The sequence below is a fragment of the Lepisma saccharinum genome, chromosome 25, assembly GCF_977018435.1.
Source record: "Lepisma saccharinum chromosome 25, izLepSacc3.1, whole genome shotgun sequence".
Taxonomy (NCBI): Eukaryota; Metazoa; Arthropoda; class Insecta; order Zygentoma; family Lepismatidae; genus Lepisma; species Lepisma saccharinum.
The window spans coordinates 49,773,090-49,797,656 of NC_139253.1; the positions used below are offsets into that span (position 1 = coordinate 49,773,090).

A 24,567-nucleotide genomic window follows, 5' to 3' on the forward strand; every position below is an offset into this window, starting at 1 on the left:
AACTGCTTTATGCATCACCTCATATAACCGTTGTTCCTTTTGCATGCTGCCATCTATTGTACTTTATTTCAAAGAATAGCAATGCAGTTTGTGTACGTGACACAAAATTCCCCTCCTCTGGGTAAAATTTTTCCTTCTGAGAAGATTCGTAGGCAAGGAAAAATTTTCTTCAACATCCATTCTTACTATTCACTTCTCATGTGTACTTTTCAACATTTGTTTAACGTCTTCCGTACAATTATATATTTTTACATTATCTAAGTTTTCTCTTCTTACTTCCTTTGTCACCATATCTTGTATAACTATAGTGTTCCTAAACGTTTCTAATACAATATACGGACCTTCGTATTTGAAAAACAGTTTTTTAATTGTGCCGTCAATGGCCTTACTTATTGGGTGTGTTTTACAATAAACTATATCACCCCTCTTTACTTCTATCTTCTTTCCTTTCACTTCATCTTTTGACGTCCTCTTCTTTCTTTTGTTATACAGGTCATTGAAAAATTCTTTCCTTGTTCCTCTTTCCATAACCTTCTTTGGCCATTCTAAATCATCGAAAATCATCGGCTCTGCTTCATATCCCAAGAAAATCTCTATCGATCTCATATTAGCCTCAGCTGATATAGAGTTATTTAATAACATAACTATCCTATTAATTACTGCACACCACCTTGCATGATGATCATGACAGTACATTCTGAGTAACCTCACAATCTCTCCATTGTAACGCTCAATTGGATTTGAACTTGGATGATATCTTGTTACATTAATCAATTTTATCCCTTTGAAATATGTATACTCCTTGAAATACTCCGAAATAAATTGAGTCCCGTTGTCTGTCAACATTTTCTTTGGACTACCATAATGTTTGATAAATCCTTCATCCAATTTCTTGACTATCTCTTTGGTTGTGGCTTTCTTTAAAGGATAGCACATGATAAACTTGCTACATATGTCCACACACGTCAATATGTACAAAAATCCCTTAGACCTAGGTAATGGTCCTATTAGATCTATCGAAACCATGTCTAATGGCCATTTAGCGATAATATGTAATTCTTCTTTCTTAAATTTTATCTTTGAAGGTTTAGTTTGTACGCAAACTGTACAATTTCTAACATGGTTAACAACGTCACTCTTCATAGTCTTCCATACGTAAAATCTTCTAGCTAATCTCAACGTTTTGTCAACTCCGAAGTGGCCAGATCCTTCATGCACGACCTCGAGTACTCTTCTTATCAAGGTTCGTGGAACACTTATCCTTACTTGGTTCGGATTCTCATAGCTAACTTGGAAAACGATGCCATTTATAACTTTATATCTACTCTTTATCTTAGACATCCTTGTTTTCTTGTTTCCTTCCTCTCCTTCCAACACCTTGATAATATCCCTTAATTCCTCATCTTCCTCTGTTCCAACTCGCCATTCCTCTTCTTTAATACCATTTACTTCTTCCTCAGCGATAGCGTTGATTTCTAGCCTAATGACTTCCTCTGGTTTCTTCAATTCCTTTTCTACAGCTTCTCTCTTTGCAAAGGGTATAGGATATTGCTTTGACACTATTGGACTTGCTGTGTCTACCTCAATCCTATAGGTGTATACATCCGTCACTCCTGGGCGCTGGCTAAATATTCCCCTATGTCTCAACAAAATATGTCTTAAATCTTCTTCTTCATTTTCCGAGATCCAATGACACTCTTCCACTTTGGCTTGTATTTCTTCTTTCGATGCATTATATTTATGGTCCTCTCTTTCGACCTCTTTTTCATATTCACTTTTTATATTTTCATTTTCAAGTATATCATCGTAGTATTTCTTCTTATATACTGCATCATGTTTATGATATACAAGGCTTTGCTTCCTAATGCCTATTTCGCTCTCAGAACCTTATATTTCATCTTCCATAGGGATATCTACTTTCATATTCTCTATTGATTCTAAATTTAGCCGTTTTTCTTTTATGTGTATGTGTCCATTGTAGTTTTCTAAGAAAGGTACTCCTAGGATGATATCACACCTCAAACCCTTTATCACCAAAAAATTTACTTCGAAATTCGCTCCTTTGATGCTCATCATGATGCGTACCGTGCCCTGAATTTTGTAGTCTTCATTTCCCGCAGCCATAACTAATCTGACTTTGTCCTTTTCAGAAGCGTCTAATTTTGCTTGTGGGTATTTCTCTTTAATTTTTTGCCAACATTTATAGCTCATTACTTCGACGACACTCCCACAATCGATCAAGCATTTAATCTTAATTTCAATTATTTCTGCTTCCACATACAATGATCTTCCAGGTTTTAAATTTTCAAAACTCGGCTCTCCAATTAAAAATAACTTCAGAATTCCTTCTTCATTTATCTTATATTCTCCCTCCATATATTTATCAGTTTCTTTTGCTCTCACACCTGGGAGTTGCTGCGAGAGCTCTACAAGTTTAGCCTCTCGGCCGCTTCCACGTTCCTCGACTCCTCATTTACCTGCTGCCATCCAGCATTTCCTACTTCGTTCTGCATTTTGTTTCTGACTAATTCCACTGCTTCTCTTCGCTCTTCATGTATCTCAGGATTTCCCCTCTCGTTGTAATTGTTTCCTCTATGTTGCCTTTCATCTATCTCCATCCTTCTTTCTGAGTTTCTTCGATTCACATTTTGCCAATAATCATTTCTTCCTCTATATCCGCGGTTTTCTCTCCACGATCCTGTATTCCTTCTATCATAATTTCTTTGCTCTTCCTGAACATGATTTCGCCTTCTGCCGTTTTCGTTATCTTCTAAAAATCCTCTTCCTCTGCCTCTATATGCATTTCTGACTTCTATGTTCCTAATCCCGAATTCTTGTTTCCGGAATTTCTGCTCTGGACGTTGTTCCTCTTCAGGATGATGCCTCTTAGGATAATATCTACCTTCCTTTTCTTTATCCCATGACCTTTGAGTCTTTTTCAGCATGTCATCTGTTCTAAGGTATTCAATCAATTCTTCCACCTTCCTTATCTTTACTACAGCCACCGCTCTTTGCGTCCATATTGGTAGTGTTTGTATCACTTGTCTAACCAGCTCTTCCTCATTCCATTTTTCATTCAAATTTCTGAAGCTCCTTAACGTTTCCCATGTGTGTGCTTCCAAACGTTCAACCTTGGACCAATCTATATATTTTCTTTTTAATGTCTCCAATTGGCTGTCCTTAATTTCCTCACTACAATAATATTCCAAAAATCTTTTACTGAACTCTTCGAATGTTCCAAACTTGTGCTGATTTAACTGATACCAGCCTGCCGCAGACTTTTCAAAACATCCTTCGATTAAGTCTAGTATCATATTTCTTGGTATCCTCAATAGCTTCACGTTAGTTGTTAATTCCTTCAGGAATTTTCGTGGACACTTGTCAGATATATTTCCATTAAACTTGGGCAAGTGCTGTAATTCATTAGGTTTAGGGATTCTTGTCTTATATCTTCCCTCTTCTAAATTACATCCGTTTACTTTTTCCAACCATCTTCCATTGTCGCTCCCTTCTTCACTACTTTTCCATTTCCTTTTCTTTCTCTGATGATTCCTTTCGTGCTTTATTTCCTCTTCTGTATTCGATTCATCACTACTACTTTCCTTTTTTATTCTTTTCTTTTCGTACTCTCCTTTTCCATCATTTCCTTCTCTATTGAAACCTATTGGCTTATCTTGTCTTCTCATATCCTCTATTTTAGAAATTATTTCTCTCCATTGTACTTTACTCTCTTTCTTTCCTTTGTCGATCTTACTTTCGAGGGTTTGTATTTTCTTATTACTATCCTCTAATTCTTCCCTAACTTCTTGTCGTTCTCTAATTATCATTTCTCTGAATTTCAAAGTTTCTTTTACTATTGTTTCTTCTGTCACAATTTTCGTTTCTTCTACTCTGTTTTCTACTTCCTCTATTTTGGATATGTTAATATCTATCTGCTTCTTATTTGCAAAAATTTTGTTTTCGAAACCTGTACTCCTCTGCTGACCTTCTTCATTCACCCTTGAAGCTTCCCTTTCGATCTTTCTATTAGTCTCTTCATATCTTTTATCTGACATCCTCATCATTTCTTCTATCTTTCTCTCAAATGTTTTCCTGTTTTCTTCACATACTTCTGCCACTTCTTCCAACCTTTCTTTAACTTATTTGCTGTTTTCTTCCATTCTTTCTTTAACTTCTTTGCTGTTTTCTTCCATTTTCTCTTCCAACCTTCTGCTGTTGTGATCTTGACTTTCTTTTATATCCATCATCATTTTCATCAACATCGTATTTTGTTCTTCTTTCTTTCCTTCCTTTTCTTTAACTTTGCTTTCCTGCATTCCTTGCATTCGTATCCTTCTCCCCTTTCACATATCTTCTCATATTTTTCTTTCCGGATTCCTTCACATATCCAGTGTTTAATTTCTTCACATATCTTACACTGTATTATTTCTTCCTTATTTCCTTCTTCGCCACAACATATATATTTTCCTTCTTCCATTTAAGCTTTATTTATCTTTCCAAAATCTTATTCTTTGCGTTATTTCAACCTCTGATCTGTATCGTGCCCCACACGTTGGTCGCCATTAATCAATGCCACGTCCTCTCACGTGAGCATCTACCAGCTTGGCACAGGGTAAAAACGATGAGATACCTCTGGGTACAGATCAGGGTGACTAACACTACGAATATGTGGAAAGAAACAATAGATTTAACCCACTACGGAGGGTACAATTCGTACTATATTCTTGAATAATTATATACAAATATTAATATCTTTGTGAATCCTTTTATACAATATTCTTCTTTATGCTTCTTCTTCTTCTTATAATCAATATGGCCTCTTCTTCTTATGGCCTCTTAATTAATATGGCATCTTCTTCTTATAATTGATGTGGCATCTTCTTCTTATAATTAATATGGCATCTTCTTCTTATAATTAATATGGCATCTTCTTCTTATAATCAATATAGCATCTTCTTCTTAAGGTGCCTTCTTCATGCAGTTAATAAGGCTTCTTCTCCTTATAATCGCTAAGGCTTCTCCTTCTTGTAATCAATAATATTTCTTCTTCCTTTTCTTTGTCGATCCAAATAAAATCAATCCCCCGACAAACAAAGAAAAAGGGGTTAGTTAAAGATCGCCGCCTAGCCGGCGCTAACCTTAACTTGGAGCTACAGTGTATGCGCTTCCAAATGTGCTTGGGTGCTGCCGTGAAATGGCGCTACACCTGGGGAAAAACAACCCAAAAACCACACGAAACTCTCAGTTCGTGGGAACCGTAATAGACACAAAATCGAAATTACAATTCGACTTCTCTACCTTTGTATATTAATCACTTATGCCATTACTGAATAATAATTCCCCTTTTCTCCTTTTTTATATCCTGTTATTATGTTAAATTTATTTATTTATTTCCTCATAATTAGTATTAATATATATAATCGCTATTTCATCATATCTGCTCTTTCCGTTGTCTCTATTTACAATCGTATAAGTTCTCCTGGGTGGTGCCATCTCTTACCCACTTTCTAAACTGCTTTATGCATCACCTCATATAACCGTTGTTCCTTTTGCATGCTGCCATCTATTGTCCTTTATTTCAAAGAATAGCAATGCAGTTTGTGTACGTGACACAAAATTATCTGTGCTAGAAATGTTCACATATTATCAACTCATAAAATGCCAATTTTGTCATTAGAAAGTGAAAGTAATTACTAGAGCTATTGAAACAAAAACTGTGATCAAATGAATACTTCCATGTTTAAAAGCAGCAAGTAGGCTTAGGAGGCTCAAAATTATGCAGGGTATGATCAAGATTAGATCAGAATTTAGGTTGAACTTGAGGACTGCAGCTCTGGGCCTCCATATACGTATATAAATCCCGGCTCGGATATAGTTAAAATAATCTCCAAACAAACAAATAAAAACATCATCTTAGCGTTACTTCCTCCGGCAACACAATACATTATTTCGACTTTTTAATTATTATTATCATAATTTAATCAAGAAGACTTAGATGGTCAGTCCAGGTGACACGAATGACAGAGGAAAGAATAGTTTACAGGATTCTTGTTGGGAAACCTGATGGTAAGAGACCAGTAGGAAGACCAAGACGAAAATAGAGGGATAATGTTGAGATGGACCTAAAAGAAATTGGCAAGGATGGGAAAGATTGAATTGATCTTGCCCCGAATAGGGACAGATGGAAGACTTGTGTTGCTGCAGCCATAAACCTTCGGGTTAAAGTATGCTAGAGAGTATAATATAGTTTTAATTAGCTCTGCATTGAAATTCCAGAAGTGTCCCTTTTTTATTTCATTACAATTTTTATATACCTGTTATCTTCAAATATCAATATGGTATGAGAAATATCAACTTTATATTCATTCTACTAATAAGAAGGAATCACAATAATCACTACAATACTGAAGTGAATAAATTTTAATAAACCAGTTATGTATGAAAGTCCTCTTCCGTGGCCGTGCGGTCTAAGGCACCTTGCTTTGGACGGCGGCTGCGGGACGGCAAGTGTTCGATCCTGGGTTCAGTCTCCGGGAATTTTCGGCCTGTGTATAGGGCCGGTGGCAACCCACCATCGTGAGGCAATTGGGGAGCTCCGAGTGAGTGGGCGTAATCCGGTCGCGAAGTCCTACAACGGCTGGGGGTCGGTCGGGCCGACCACCCGTCCCCCTAGTCTGGCTGCAGACCTCCACGCTCCCCTGGTGCCCTGCGTGGGAGGGAGGCCAGCAGTCGGTAGGTAAGCCAGGGCCAAATATTGGGCTGTAGCGGTATAGGGTTACAAGTTATGTATGAAAAAAGCTACAGAATTATTGAATTACTAATGAGTGGCTTATCCTATTTAGAAATCCTCGTCCCACACATAAATTTTGCCACATTAATCAACCGAAAATATCAACAGAATCTGTACATGCAGCTGAAGTAAAGAAAAAAAAAGTTATGTCACGAAGTATCCAGAAGACGATTTTGTTAGTTTGTTTTTAAGCCCACTTTTATGCTCAGATAGGCTAATCGGGATTAAACCTACAATTTGATGTGTAGTCCGAACCCGTGTGCATTGTGCTTCCACCAGAGGAGGGGGGAGTCGAACACAGGACCTCTTCATTATAATGCGACAGCGTTATGCCATTGGGGAAAATATACAGAAAGAACTCGCTCCAAACGTGGCATTTTATCACCACAGAAGATGCGTCCATTTTAAGAGGGTGATTGCTTGATACAAATATTTGTGACTTTCGGAAAACAACGTCATTGTTCACGGAATTAACTGCCTTGATCCACTAATGAAACGCTGTGCGATTGAAATTATCACCTCAGCTCTCTAAGAGGTAAGAACTAATGAAACTTCATTTTTGGAAGAGTAAGTTGCGGTTGATTTGTTTTATTTAAAGTCATTTTTCTGATAATAACGACGATAAGGTTCAATGGTGATTAAATGAAAGTAACGAAGGGGCGAAAACAAACACATACTGACACTCAAAATACAAACCCTCATAAATTATTACTTTGACAGTGGTTCCAAGCGCCAGAGACTCGTTGCCCTGAAAGAATAAAGTTTCCAGGGTATGCTGCACAGGGTAGAGGTTGTCATTCTAGTGTGTTCGAAATGGTCACACCATACAACAAATAGATGAATTATTACTGGCACGGTGATCAACTTCGATGAATTCCTTGTGTCCTAAATCATTTTGTTACCTCAAAAAAATAAATTCATGTAACCATACGTGTATTGCTTCTCCCGTATTAGTAACATGACAGTTCAGAAAACGAATAGCAGCTTATCTAATAATCTCTTCAATTCTGAACAGATTTCTCAATCTTACTTGTTTATTACTTATGAGTGATATTTTTGTCAAAATAGACTTTCATTACCCTAGGAATACTTCATGGACAATGAACAAAGAATTTGTTTCCGTGTGTGTTAAAAATCATAATACGTTCATTTTAATCCAAACATTCAGTGGCGGCGATTAGGAGGAGCGGAAAGTGGGGAATGCAGTTCCCCCGCCACATTTTGCCACTTTTTGCCCCCACACTATGGCCTCCTTATGCTACCAAGAAAACGTACATTGTGCTTGCCCCTCAAATGTTGTCACCCAATCGCCGCTACTACAAATATTCAGATAGATTTGTCAGTTGTGCAAACCTTGTAAGCTAAGAAAAGTGACCCCCAAGGAGTAAGAAAGAAATTTCAGTCAAAAACTCATACGATGAAAATACTATGCTCAGGAACATGCATTTAAATTACGAGAAATTTCACGATTGTCTACCATCGCACTTTCTATCACTGTCGCCGAATACATAAAATCAAGTATGTGCCTTGTATTTGCAACACAAGCTTAAACCTGATTCACATTTATTTCACTGTATTAACATGCATGAAAGAATGTGATTAGAATGTATGGCTGGGATATAGCTGCGCATGGGTAAACACTTCCTTGAAATAATTTTGTGCATCAGAGACAAAGCGAAAGGAAATGGAACAAGATGAGACAATAGATTAGAAAAGAAAAAGAGGAATGCAAGAAAAGGAAAGGCAAAAGAAGTAAGAGGAAAATCGGGAGTGTATACTATAAGATAATATATACTATATATGGTCTTACATTTATACTGCCCACCCTAATCTATCAATAAGGAGCTTCTGCCCACCCGGTCGAAAATTTCTGGCGCCGCCCCTGCTCTCTCCTATCAGCCGGCCCCCGTGACAAAGTGGTTAGCACATCGTGTTACGACGCCAGGGGTCCCGGATTCGAATTCCGGCCTGGTCATGGATGCTTGTGAGTGTCCATTCATCAATTTCATCATATCATCACTCATCCCCATCTTCGCAAATTAGCCCAAAGTGGTACAAAAAGCGAAGTAAAATAAAGCAAATCAATATATATATCCAATGGCGCAGTGGTCGCCTTGTAATTTATTTATTCGTTTGCTTCATACAGAGAGAATCTCCAATTACAGGAAAGCTTAAATATATTCAAATAATAAACATATAAGAGTGTACAGGGTGGGAAATAACCTTTTGCTAGGGGTCTGCAGGAAAAAGTAACAACAATTAAGAAATTATGGTAATACCAAATGTTTACTACGACAATTGTGGTTACAAGAACGAAATAAAAGTTAGTTCACGACAAAGCCCCTTGCTTCAAGGCAAATGTTAAAACCAAGACCTTCTTCGGCGAAGTGGCATTGACTTCTTCAGCAGTTCTGAATGGCCGGGTGCATCACCGGACCTGAATGCAGCGGAGCACTTTGAAGCTATTCTGAAGGACACATTTGAGTCCTTGATGATAGTGGAACGCGGACAGGACAGCTATTCCCGGCCAACACTCCTTGCACATCTGGAACAAGTCCTCCGTGACATGGAATGGAATACGGACTGTTTGCGAATCTTCTGAGCTCCTACCCTGATCGTCTTCGTGCTGTGAGAGAAGCAAACGGCGGGCATACTAACTTTTAATTTTGTTTTTGTAACCACAATTGTCGTAGTAAACATTTGGTATTACCATAATTTCTTAATTGTTGTTACTTTTTACTGTGGACCCCTAGCAAAAGGTTATTTCCCACCCTGTAGATTACATATAAACACACACACAAACGCATTTATACACACAAGAAAATAAGTGAAGTACTACAGGAAAGGCGTATAAATATCCAACCATATACACATATATTCATTGTTCAGAACATAGACTTTACATAGTATTGAATGGAAAATAATAATTTAATAAAAATAGCATAGAAGGTAAAATAATTTCAGAATAATGGAAAATAATGCACAGTACAGTAGAAAATAATGCACAGTAGAATGGATTCACATATGTATACCTAGTATTTTTCAAAAATTGGTTTTAATGTTTTTAGATACAAGGAAAGTGGCAGACTAAAATCCAGATTTTCATGCTTTGTAGAAAAATTATTATATGCAGAACAAATTCTGAATATAGGTGATGATTTGTATTTTTCTGTTCTCGGGATATCACAGAGGAAAAGGTGTCGCATCCGTAGATTAGATTTTCTAGTATTAAATTTAAACTGAGGAAGAAAGTTACTATTATCCAGAATTCCATTTACTGTTTTGTAAAGAAATATTTGTTGTGCTAATTCTCTCCTACTATTGAGGCTTACATAACAAGACTCTTTCAATAAATACTTAAAGGATAATTTCATCTCGTAAGCAGATACTTGATTCTTCCTGTAGTATAAGTACCGTAGAAATCTTTTTTGAATTTGCTCTATTCTATTTTTATAAGATATAAACCCAGGAGGCCACGCATATTCGAGTTTACTTCTTATCATACTGTTATACAATAGTACAATGACATTTAAATTATTTAGGCTCTTTGCGCTTCTTATAAAAAATCCTAGCCGTCGATGTGCATCCTTAACAATATTCGAGATATAAATTGCAATCATCAACAACACCAAGATCTTTGACAGAGTACACTTTTTCCAGCTTTTCATTACTAATTCTGTATGAATACTCATATGGGTGTTTATTGATCGAAAATACCACAAAGCTACATTTTTAAATATTAAACCTTAGATCGTTATCCATACTCCAATCATAAAGTACATTTATATCATTCTGAAGATCTAACATTTCTTGAGTACAATTAATTTCATTATACAGTTTAATATCGTTTGCGTACATGAGAAGTTTGGAATACTGAAGTTTATGTGGCAAATCGTTTATAAATATAATAAACAGAAGTGGACCAAGGTTCGAACCTTGGGGGACTACAGAATTTACAATGTATTGACGTGAATCTGATTGTTTGTAAGTCACATATTGTTTCCTATTGTGAAGATACGAAATAATGATAGATAACATGTCACTTGTAAAACCAAAGTTTGCAAGTTTACATAGTAATATATCGTGATTTAATTTATCAAAAGCCTTTGAGAAATCTATGTAAATAGTGTGAACACTTGACCGATTATGAATTGAATTATAAACATCTTGAATGAAATTTACTAAATTTGTTACAGTGGATCTCTGAGGAAAGAATCCATGTTGGTTACTATTTATGTAACTTTTTACATGATTAAATATTCTAGTTATATAGAATTTGTTCTAGTACTTTGACTGGAGCACTGAGGATTGCAAGTGGTCTATAATTTTCCATGTTACTACTATCTCCAGATTTCAAATTTGGGCACACGCGTGTTAATTTCCACATATTGGAAAGCCTGATTCCAATATTAAATTAAATATCACCAGCAAAGGTTTTTTCAAGACCTCGGTACATCCCTTTAATACGTAAGTCGGTATGCCATTTAGACCTGCTCCTTTTTTAGGTTTCAATTTCTTGATAGCATTATTAAACTCGCCTTCAGTAATTTTTTCAATACATAATGAATGTGGAACTCGTAACAAATCATTTCCTGATACTCTATAGGAACTAGGAGAATCCGTATAAACAGATTTAAAGTAGTGTGCAAAAGTATCTACAATATCCTGACTAGTATCGAAAACTTTCCCATTGACAACCATAGCACTATTACTGTGTCTATTTTTATTAGAATTATTTTAATATTATTTTTTTCCTTAGTGTAATTAAAATAAGCTTTATTTATCAACGATTTTGACTTTTTCCTGGTTTCCTCATACAATAATTTACTGTCCTCTGCATGTTTCATACGATTTCTGTTATACTCTCTTTAACTTCATTATCTCACCAATTTCTTTCGTAAACCAGCAAGGGTATTTATTATTTACATAAGCTTTATTTTCTGGAATTGATACTTCGTATACAGTATTTACTACATCATAAAATTGGCTTACTGCTTCCTCTACGTTTCTGAGACTATTCAAGAAGATTCAGTCAGTGTTCCAAAATAACCATAGATTTTCAGAAAATTTGCTTTTCGAAAATTGTACACTAAAATCTTATCATATCATTTTTTAAAGTATTTGTTAGTTTCCTTATGTTTGTCCTCTTTAACAAGAGGTGATTCTTCTCTACTGAAATGTTATTTTTGGTGTTAGTTAAGATCAAGTCCCGTGTTCTATTATTACTATTTTTAATATTATTAATCGATTATAAGTTAAGAAGACTTAAAAAGTCATCTAACACTCTACAACAACTTCCTCCATTTTGTAACCTATAGGTTGAAGTCACCAATAATAATGAGATTATTGTTTGGATTTCTTCATGGTCTTCAAATAACGTATAAAATGCTACATATTTGTCTACATTAGAACCAGGTGTATAGTAGACAACAACAATAATATATGTTATATTACATATGGTTACTTTTACACAACATAAATCAAGGTTGTCATCCTTCCCTAACTGCAATGGCAACTCCTCCTCCCCTATTATTAACCGGTTTATCATGCCGATAAACTTTATATTTCCCATTAAACAGTTCACCATCATGTATACCCTGATGTAACCATGTTTCTGTAATGAGTATAATGTCGCACCTATTTGAGATAACATTTATATAGAATTCTTGGGTTTTTGTACACAAGCCTCTTACATTTTGATAGTAAATTGTAATCTCATCTGAAGTAGCCTCTTATGATATTATAGGTTATTTACACCTTCAATCATCTTTAGTACGTGTACATCCCTATCGTCCTCTTTTTTCCTTAATCTTATATTCCCTGAACTATCTACCCACAAATAGGCATAATTTCTTTCATGCTTAATTTTTCTGGCTTTCCCATAGACAATCTTTCGATAAGGTGTAAGGCTTTAATTAATATAGATAATTTCATTACTCGTGTATCCTAATATGAGTACAATTCAAGTTTCTTTTTACCTTGCGTTTTGCCAAAAAGTTTTCCTTATCAGTACGCCTAACAAATTTTACAATTATACCACCTGATTTTTGATGAGGGAGTTTTTTTCAATCTGTGACAAACATCAATCATATTGTAAACTACATTCACATCCAAGGCAACTCCCACATTTTTTACATCATGAGTATTTTCATTGTGGGTTTTGGGTACACCATATATTTCCAACGTGTTACGCCTTCCATATTGTTATAAGTCATCTAATTGTAACTGCGTATCTGCTAGTTGCTTTTTTAACAGCAGATTTTCTTTCTTCAATTGTTCAACCTTCCCGACACAAGCGGCAATACTTTCCGATTATTTTTTTTTTTGATTAATTCTACATTTTCATCTCATTTCTGATGGGCTAAGTCTAAGGATTTTCCTAACTCACGTTCGATTTCCTCGTTACTCTTCCTAATCTCGACAACTTCTTTCTTACACCCAAGCAACAGTTTGTAAACATCCATGAGGGTCGGGACTACAGATTCAGATTCCAAGGTGTCTGAAACTTTTTCAGTGTGTAAACTATGTCTCGTTTTCTGGCAACCTAGTACATCGCCAGAGTTGATTTGAAGATTTCATAAATTCCACGTCCGCTTCCTTTAATTGAACACATGTTACGTGATGTCAAGTAAAACAATCATTGCACTGTATTTTGGAGGCTATGTCCTGTCGAGGAACAGGTTTTGAACACTCTTCATACACATTCATTTTCGTTTTCTGTGCTCCAAGAACGCTGTATAAAAGAGTTCACGTTCCACCATAGCTTTCCAGACGTGTCGTTTGTTTACATTATGTTCTGGTGCAAATATATACGATTAATTACATTATATAGTATAAATTTCTTAGTTTTTGCAGAACCTATATTGTTCAGTACTTACTGGGTAACCTCAACAACATATTTACATATTAGAGTGGCAGGTACAGTTTAAATTTCTTGAAAATTACAGAGCACAAACGAACCGAGTACTACACTATCATCTTCTTCTTCTTATATCATCAAGGGGTCCCGGGTTCAATACCTCGTGGAGGCAAAGAGTTAGGTCCAGACTCGATTAGCCTTACTCAAGGACAAATTTAGAGAGGGTCCAGAGGGTCCGGACTCCCCCGAAAGATGTATCAAGTACTAAAATTAAATAATGAAAAATATATTCGTTTAGCCGTTGTTGTATAATTTCCTCTGAACTTATTGGAAGACAAGGATTATATTGGGAATTTCTTGCATAATCGATGGTTATTAATTTCCTCTGAACGTATTTTAATCAGAATCTTACTTTTCTCCAACTACATGTGACATCATTTTTGTTATTCGATAAATATTCAATTATTCATCTATTTGACATTAATTTCATTGCCAGGGTACTTGTTTTTATGTAATTTATTCTGATCTTAACTAAAGGTAAGCTACGTAATGATTATGCGCTGTTATATCTCTATTTTTATAGCTACAGTCTTTCTACCTAATCTTGTAATAATAATATAATATTAAGTTATGTCTTGTAATTAGTATTAATTTGATTTAATATAATTATTTTAATTTAAACATTATTATTATTATTATTATTCCTGAGACACTTGGTTCGGTCCACCCCGAAACATATTTCTGGCCTTACTGTGCATAAAGTGGACTTAAAACAAAACAAAATCAATCAATCAACCAACACACATATTTTGTGTGGTGTACGTGCTTGTGATATGTTTCATTTGTGAAATTTTTCCTGTATATCTGTAATACAATTACCACAGCTATAAATACTAAGATATTAACTCACCTTCTACAACAACGTCCCACATAGAATTACATTTCCAAACTCGTCAGATGGAAAGGAATGTTTAACTCATGACTTTGATTTTGATAGGAATCTTATTACAAGGAAATCGCACGTACATACCTAGTTAATTTAGAAGAGAACTTAAAAAATACGTCCTGAATTGTTTCTCTTTTGTTTTCGATTTTGCACAATCGTCATTATTATATTTTAGTATCTCTCAACATGCAAATTCTTGAGAAAAAAAACGCGAATAGTAATTATTTTTACCTTAAATATTCACTTTGATGATTGATTTTGTGAAAGCATTATTTTCATCATAAAATTCTATATTCTTTATTTGGCGATAAATTCGCTCATCATTAAAAAATAATAAACTATTAATTATGATTATTATCGATCTTCTGATAATGGTAGGGTTGACTTAGGGGCAGATTGACAGAACTTCCACTCACTTATGGAAACAAAAATAATCCATTCACAAAAATTGTGCAAGTTGGTTTTGAGAGAGTGACCTATTTCCATGTGTGTGTGTGTGTGTGTATAAATGTTTAATTTTTATGACGGTCGTTTAAATGATAATTAATGAGCTTTATGAGAGAGAATCCCCGGGTACTACCCATCCTATTTTTCAATTAAGGTTCAACTTATGTGAATACACATGTTAGATTTGATTTTACGACAACTCCATATTTCTGTAAGTTAATTATAACAATAAGGATGACTGAAAGAAATAAGCGTGTCTTATTGGTAAAATGTATAACTCAGCGCTGTAAAAAGTTTCCTTACGGTGACACATTAAAATCTACTGATGGTCCACCGTAAGTTCATTCTACATTGTTTTCACCGTAAACAAGGGAAACTCAAAAACATGAAACACAATTTTTAAATTACAAATTCTATACATGACAACAATAAATTTTAAAAGTATTTCAGAAATGTTATAAAACATTTATTATTATCGTGAGGGATGCAGATTTGTAGTGGAAATGAAAAATAATTTACGTAAAAGAAAAGAATAAGAAAAGTTGATATTCAAGAAACAATGGTCTTGGCAGTGGCGACTCGTGGCTTTTTTGAAGTGTAGGAAGAAGTTATGGTAAACTGAGGAAGGTTTGAAAAATGCATTCAATTACAGTCGCACAAATCGCTCGTACTATCAATTGCATTTAGAATGTTACCTGCAGGCCCATGCACAAGGTAGGGCAAGGGGCCCTTGCCCCCTTGAACTATTAATTTATTTAATGTGAACCTATAAAGAAGACAACGAAAATACATGACGATATTTCAAGAATTTCGATTGTGTGCCCTTTCCCTGTCGTGTGGATTGAGGATAATAAAAAGTGCTGCTTAAACTCTGAAATTATGATAAATATTTCTAAATTGTACTAGGATTTATTATTAATTACTTTTTCTGATAACTACAGTTTTAAGTTCAATTATGCATATATTTTTCGAGTTTTGAACTTGCGTTACATATTATTCACTACACAAAATTGTGTAGAATGGCTCAATAAACGAGATGGGTTGAGCATAGAACTTGAAACGGTTTGAGAAAATGATTCGTTTACCACCAACCTTCTATAGATTTACTGCCGTAAAATCTCCTCAGGAACAAAATCGACAGGATAAAGAAAAGATAGAGGACGATGGATTGTCGCATGGTTGTAAAAAAAGCGTGTTGAAACAAGTCCACTGGTGAAGTATAAATAAGACTTCAACGTAATTTCAATTTCCTTAAAACCTATTCCTTTGAATTCGATTTCCCTCTCCCAGGGACTCGCGTTTGCAGATTATACTAGATTTGATTATTATGCCAAAAGCAGGATGCTAGGGGCCAACGAAGAACAAACTGTGCTACGTTTAGTACTATTTTGATGGGGTTGGCACCACTGATGTAGGAACCCCTCGATGATTCCTCGCTGGATGCTTTAAAACCGCAACCATCCCCCTGCTCTTTTCCCACTCCTCGCCCATCTGTTTGTAGTGATACCAGCGAGGTTCTTCTGGCGGGGCAGCAAAGCGTGTGTGTCCATCGTCTTTTAGCTGCCGGTGGAAGGAGCGCCACCAGTCAACTCTTGACAGTAGGTAACCTAGTCAATTGTGCGTACATTGAGCTCATAATTTTATAACGCGCATTATTATTAAACTCCTAAAAAGTAGAGAAATGGAAGCAAGTATAAATGAACTGTCGTCACTTCCTACATGGAGGAATCGCCCCTGGGTCTTGCAATACTGCCATTGGAGAGCACCAGAAGCAAACAAATAAAAGATGGACAGTGCTGGGGCATTGCTTTATCTGTGCTTATGTTATCCTTAGTTGTTTCTGCAGTTAACATTTTCCTTACGAAGACAACCGTAATTTTACGGTGATATGTTTGGCGCCCTAGCTGTCGGTCATTTCTCCGTAAAATTACGGTCATTACACTGTAGTGTTCTTGGATAATGTGCATCTACTTCATCGTTTGTCTCCGTAAAATAAGATGGCATAAGAAGCGAGATTCGCACCTTAGACCCACAGATCGAAATGCGACATGAGACCCATGCAGTTGAAATATTGAGATGAGAACGAAATAGGCGAGACTGAGAAAAGTATCCTACATATAGAATAGGGACGAGATATAGACTTCTTGAACAAGACTTTCAACCTTCTCTTTCATGCTCAGACATTATATTTCGTACGGACCTACATATCAAAGTGAAACACTAAGTACCGTGCATGGTGCCATTTCCGGGATCCCTTGATTACCACTAAAACATCGAGGAGGCCCAACAGTCGTCTCGTTCAAGTCTTAATGTGAGGTCATATATATAAAATGACCTAAATAAAAATTGTATTTCAATATAAGGCTTATTCGAACGTATCAAGAAGGAACACTAAATGATAATTACCATTTTTCACAATTGTAAATCCACATTTAATTCTACAATTTGAATAAAATAAATATCCAACATTTTCTTTAGTACATACAAATCCGTTTACGGCAACAACAAAACATCGTATGTTCAAATCTCACTCTCTCCTGTTTCTTTTTCTAAATAAAATGTATTAAACATGCATGACTCTAATGCAAGATTCAAATGTAAAATGTGCATTATTTTTATATTTTTTTACCGAAAGACATTGAATTACCAAACTTTATTTTAAGTGCTGAAATTTAAATTTAAAGTAATTTGAATTTAAAGTATTTTAAATTTACAATTTAAGGTAACATCTGAACCGCTATGTGCCTCCACGGGGACCTCCTGATTACAGGGCGAGCGACAATCACATGGAGATATGTATTCACATATAAATTCGTTCCCTGCGTATAATTATTATTTTTGATTCACACGTCAAAACTTACGATATTACTTTATTTTATTTTTTTTCACACTTTTGTTTTATATTATTTCAAAACCGAGACGAGATCGAAACTTTCCTTCGACATCGAGAAAATAGCGAACCTTTGGTTGTGGAAACCTTATCTTATATCGGTACGTATAAACCATAACCACAGATATTTTTGTTTATTTCGCCATCTATGCTACTGACCACAGCAAGTGGTATCAATTCGAGAAACATGACGTGCAAGACAACATCGATGACTTCCGAACAGCAACAACCAACACCTACCTGCTTGTTCTTCGCCATAAGAACGATGACTGCTAAGTTGGAAATAAAGCCAAAGAGACCAATGCAGAATAGCACAACAGCAGCAGCAATATATCCCTCTGCTGGCATCAACAATTCCTGATCTTCTGCCATCATCTGTTACGAAACGGATGTGGTATAAGTAATCAGTAAGTTTAGAAAAGTTCACACCGGATGTGTCCTCGAGATGGAACCAAAGAAGACTATAAAATTTCAGGACGGTTTGGCACAACGATTTTCTATTTTCAGTGTTAAACGAGAACTTTGAAACCGAGACAGTTCTGGATTGAAATGTTATTTTCAGGACGGACAACTTCCACGTGCAAAGGCATGCTTTGCCTCGCTGGAGCTGGGTAGCCCGTTTCACAAGCTCCGGTCTTCTGAATCGACGATGGACCGTTTGCTGTCAGATATAGGAAGATCGTACTCGTGGGAGTTTGCGCAGAGTTTCTCTCCCGAAAGATAGATCTTTATTCTGCCTTCGTTTCATTGAATAAGAGATCGCTACGGATAAGTTTCAATAATAGTTTAGGACGAGTTTTGCGGCGTGCTTATATGCTATTTAAAAGCTAAAAAGCTATTATCAACAGCTTGAAAAATAGTAGCGTCACAGGAACAGTTCACCCATTTCAAAGAAACAATTTCTCAAACCGCCCATAAGTGACGAAAGATTTGCCATTACTTGCCTAGTAAACTAAGAGTGTATTTTTTATCACCACTTGTGAGTTTAGACCCACCCACCCATTACTTACATGTGATTGTTATTTGGGAAAAACTTTTTTTTCAACGAACCACTTATTTGTTAGCTATCAAAAAAAGCTGAAATATGTGCCATGCAATGAGCACTTTTTTTCTCAATTCATCTTTTTATGTGGAAAATTGTCATTTAAAAAAAAAAAACAATAGAAATTCGATTATCTCGAAAACTACTAATTTTCGGACGGGGTATCATATGATCAAATTTATTGCAAATTGTCTCTACTTTAACCCCTTTCAGGGAATACATCTAATTACAGGTCACCCTGTGTGTATATATATATAAATATATATATGTGTGTGTGTGTGTGTGTGTGTGTGTGTGTGTATAGGAGAGCGTTGGAAATTCCATTTTAGAACAGCAAACATGGGTTTCCTATTTTGCGAAAAATGCAAAATTCGCATAAATAGTTATTATTCAGGCTACATGTTTTGTTTAGAATTTTCAGGTTATTTTAAAGATACATATGTTTTTAAAACCTGTTGTAAATGTTCAAAAGTTTGTCAAAGGTTATTAAGTCCAGTTTATGTTCAGATAGGCTAATCAGGACAAGATCTAAGTTTAAACTGGAATTGGAACCATGTGCATATTAAGGGGTGCCCATCCCCCTCCCCAAGGTCAATGGCGAAATCCCCCCAAAATCATGTCATGCGTACCCCCCAAATTATATTATTAGAACACTCAAACCATATAGTAATCCCCACAAAGTAAAGCTCAGGACAATAATATAATACGGTTCCTCTTTCAAAGAAGTCACCACACCCCGTTTTCTTGGGGTAAATATAATTATTTTAGTAACCTATAACAATAATTACGTGGATTATGTCTTCAGTGCAAATTTAAATTGTTAAAGGAAAATTATACTGTGACGTGAAGTTAGAGATGTGGATTCGATATATTTTTGTTCCAAATGATGCACCTGCTTGAAATTAAGCAGTATACAAACACTAAGCATCATGTGATGGTACAGTATTAATGAATATCGAGAATATCGCTTATGTCTTGTAATGCACCTATAGTATAAAACTTCACATTCACCTCAGCAAAGCGCCAAAGAAACACGCATTTTTGCAACACATTATTGCGAGCGAAGCGAGGAAGAAAATTTTTATATCCATCCCTTTGCAGGCTTTCAAGAATATTATAATGGGGTGTCAATACTTTCTTAAGATCCCGAGATAATGAATTAGTATTTTCCAGCTTCTCTTTTGGCACGTTCAGGGTTTAAACGTCGCTAAGTACATTCCTCAAAATTTAATGTTCGAACTCTCTCCCCACTACAGAAATTCCTTGACAACCTAAGATTTAACACTTTATCAAAAGCTTCCTATCTCCCCCTGTAAATTTAATACTCAATCCTACCACAATAATTTTCAAGCCAATTTTAGACTTACTGTTGATATTGAAGAGTGCCTCCTCCAAAAAATTAATTCGCGGTCTCCACACAAGAATTTCGCAACAGTATAAAACAATAGTAATACACAAGAATTGGATACCCCCTCAATTTAAAGCTCAATCGCCTCTAACTAAAATACCCGCCATAATATAAGACCTAAAGTTGGATACTGACCCCCCCAAAGTTTAATTCAGTATCCCCCAAAGAACCCACTTGTAAAATAAGGCATAATAATTTGGAGGTGGATATTTCTCCCTCCCCCCTCCCTTCGATAACACCCTTAAACACTTTCTTTTCTTCATCTAATGGATTAAATATGGTTTATTTAAGGTGTAAAATTATTACATATGTTTTGGAAAAATATATTTAAATGTTGAATTTTATATTATTTGAAGGGGGAAAATCCCCCCCAAAAATTTAGATGGCGCAACCTGTGTCATTCCCTGTGCATATGCCTCTTTCCGGGATCTATCTAAGGACAACTTGAATGTATATAATATGAGCAATGCATACATTATGTCTTACTTCGTATGGAGGTAATTAAAGAAAATACTTTTTCTTGATAACGTTTTTCTGCTTGATACCTCATTTTCATGCTGCAAACCCTCGAAATGCGGAATTTTATCCTGAATATGTGAAATCAGGTAGCACAGGCTTGCAATTGTAACGGACTGATTAACTTTGCAATTATGATAAACAAAATATGTGACTTATCTGTCAATAATCAGGAGATATCCGCTTTATATGTCTGAAAAATTTGCGTAGTTATGTAAATTCGAGGCGAAACCGAGAATCCGAAACTTGTATCGGCACCATATTTATTTTAAGCATAATCTCTATAGATAGGTTTAACTATACTTTTCCAGACCTTCCCTGACAAAGTTAAGAAAAAAAGATCGGTGAAGAAATTATGTGATAAATACTAAATATGATATACACCGACGGGAGTATTTCAGTCTGTTGTTTCATTCTATTGTCTTTCATTATTCCACGTTGGCTGTGTGGGATCATATCTGCAAATTATTTATTTGCTAATATTGCATGGCATTTTCAGTGCCTTATTTGTGCGCAAAATGAGGAAAATATGAAATCTACTTTGAATGACGGAATATGAAAGCTTTAATTTATCTGTTTTGTAAGTAGTAAACATCCGCAATTACATCTTTTGTGATAATTGACAAAGAGATAAAAAAGGAAGATAATTTTCGCCAAGAGTGACGTGACGTTTGAACTTTTGTTATTAAATAACTAGTTACTTCTTATGGTTTCATGCAAGTTAGAAAACAAAATGTCATGGCTTCTCTACCGTCCTTGGTGTCGGTGATGCGTCAGTCGCATTTGGTTTTGTCCATTATTGGTTGGTTCCAGCAAATTAGCAAAACCTAACAACTTTCTGACTTCAGGCAATTGCATTAATATGCAAGAACAGTTGCGTATTTCTCCGACATTTCACCGTAATTATGTAGAAGAACGTCCATAAATTGTCAGAATTAGGAAGAGGTGTATTTAGTTTGTTCAATTTTGAACGTTGAACACTTAGATGACTTGATATCAAATATTGCCCTGATTTCGTACTCTTTTTCTGTTTAAAATGCTCAGAACAAACTATCTCATTTACTCATTCCGGTGTAAAGGTTATTTCCTGAAACGTATTGCTCAAAAAAATTATTTTCAAACTTTACCGTACAGTTTTCATAAAATGTAACTAATATTTTATAGTGAAGTACATAATTTCTGAAATTTTCATTTGAAAAATTTGAAAGTGAAGCTCAGCGCTACTCTTCTGAAGCAGATTTATATCTTATATTCCAATCCATTACTTCTTTAGAATTGTGTACCCCTCTACACAGAGAAGCTGAAAACTAATTTCCTAAAACCAAACTTTATCATAATCAACCATTTTACAGTCATTTTCATGCCCTTAGAAGAGTTTTCCCAGAGTGCAGACCAATGGAACTAACTATGTACAACAGTTATGTATGTACATACATACAATAGGTTTACAGTGGTTTTAATTCTGTTCGAAAGGAAGATAATCTTTGTAAACAAAATACGTTTGTGTTTAGCTACCAAAAATAGTTTCTTTGAACAGCTACTTAAAAAGAAGTTTCTTTGAACAGCAGCACCTTGCTCCTGTCAGATACATGAGAGGAGGGGGTCCAAGGGATACAGCCCGGATCAGGGATTTAGGGGGTACTCTACCCCTCTTCAAAAATGTAGGGGTACATTGAAGTAATTGACGTATTATAATGTAACAAACGCCATTCTTAATGTATTTTTTATTACTTTTAATTGTGCTAAACATAATATTGGGTTTCTATTTAGAAAGTCGTGAGTTTGCGTTGAAAATCATATTTCCTCACGTCGTCGATTGCAATGTATCCACTAATTTAATTAGCCCCTCTACTAACTTTATGTCTGTGCAAGTAGTTTTTTTTCAACATTCATTGTTGTTCATGAAATATTTCCGGTGGTAATGTTAGGTGACTCGCCCTGTATAGTGGAGACCGGAGCTTCATGACGTCAATTATTTAGTGCGTGATCATTGATACATATACGAGGTTTATTTTTTAATTAGGGGCCATTTTGAAATAAAACGAAAACAAGTAAAAGGAGAAATGTAATTACCTCTGTGGCTATTCATATGTACATTCAGCTACTTCTCAACTTAGTTCCCATAGTTGTTGAGATACTTGTCGTAGCGGTAGATGAGCATTTGTAGACCCTCATCAAAGAAATCTGCCGCCACGTCAGACAGCCAATCCGTCACGGTCTGCTTGGCTTCATCGGCGCTGTTAAATCGCTTCCCAGTGAGGAAAGTCTTCAGTGGAGGAATAGGTGATAATCGCTAAGGGCGACATCCGGACTGTACGGAGGGTGGTCCATCCGCTCCCAGCCAAAGTAGTCAATTAGCGACTATGTGGCAGTTGCAGTGTGTGGCCGTGCGTTGTCGTGCAGCAACATGATAGCGGAAGACAGCATTCCTCGTTGTTTATTCTGTATTGCTCGGCGAAGTTTCTTGAGAGTGTTGCAATACACAGCTGCATTAACTATCCATTCGGCAGAAACTCAATCAGAAACACCCCGAACCTGTCCCAGAAGACGGAGAGCATGAGTTTCTTCGTGGAAGTCACTTGCTTGAACTTCACATTTTTTTGGGAGGGGGGTTTGTGTGGCGCCATTCCTTGGATTGTTGTTTTGTTTCGGGGGTGTAGAGGGACACAAATGACTCGTCACCAGTGACGATATGGCTCAACAATTCGTCACCTTCACTTTGGTACCGTGTCAAAAAAGACAATGCACTTGCCATTCCCTTACTCTTGTGTTCCTCTGTGAGCATTTTGGGCACACACAGAACACACAGCTTTCTGAACTTCAAATTCTCCACTGAAATCGTATACAGTACAGAACATGAAGAGCGAAGCTTGTGGAAACAAATCGGATAGTGTTGACACTGTCACTCGGTGGTTGGCTCGTATCGCGCTCTCAACATCGTGCACCAATGAGTCCGTTATGATTGAGGGGTGTCCTGATCGTGGTTCGTCATGAACATTCGTGCGACCGGCCTTAAACAGACGTACCTACTTACGCACCTTCCCTTCAACAATGACATTCTCACCATACACCTCACGTAACTGGCGAATCGATAAATGTCTGCCGCTTTCACACTTTTCGCGGTCAGAAACCTGGTCACTGATCGTATCTTACACTCGGCAAGATTTTCAATCACTTGCACCACTTCCATTGTCCACAACAACCACACCAAGCGTTTCACAACGTGCAAATGGCGTCTGTTTACGTGCAAGGCATGTCGGTAACTAACGCACATACGCAAAACGCCAAGCACGAAGTGTTGCCAACGTGAACGCAAAACGGCCCCTAATTAAAAAATGAACCTCGTACATCCGAAAAGTACTCTTTGGGAAATTGTTTAAAAGGATAGTAAACACTCCACTTTGGACTTCGAGGGGGTGGAACTTCAGCGCCTAAAACCATCCCCTTGGATGGGCCAGAACATTATTCAACGCCTACTAATACTGACAATTATATTCCAGCAAACTTGCAGTTTTAGCTCTGAGGGGGGGGGGTGAAGTTAGGGCTGAACTAGATCTCTAGATTTGCTATCAATCACAAGGTAAATTGAAATCTACTAGAACGAATTGTAATGGTCGGATTGACCATTACTGGTTTTGGTATATTGTATTAATTAATTGCTGGCCAGCT

General features: G+C 36.1%; 1 protein-coding gene across 1 annotated transcript in view; it reads right to left on the reverse strand.

Moving 5' to 3' along the window:
• The window catches only part of LOC145978776 (melanopsin-like), a 70,395-nt gene extending 46,307 nt beyond the window's left edge, over window positions 1-24,088 (reverse strand). The window contains exons 1-2 of the mRNA XM_083111592.1: window positions 23,963-24,088; window positions 18,173-18,307 (exon numbers count right to left, since the gene is read on the reverse strand). Coding sequence (XP_082967718.1) covers window positions 18,173-18,307; window positions 23,963-24,088 — 261 coding nt within the window. The remainder of the gene's footprint in view (window positions 1-18,172; window positions 18,308-23,962) is intronic.
• Between the last annotated feature and the right edge of the window lie 479 nt (window positions 24,089-24,567).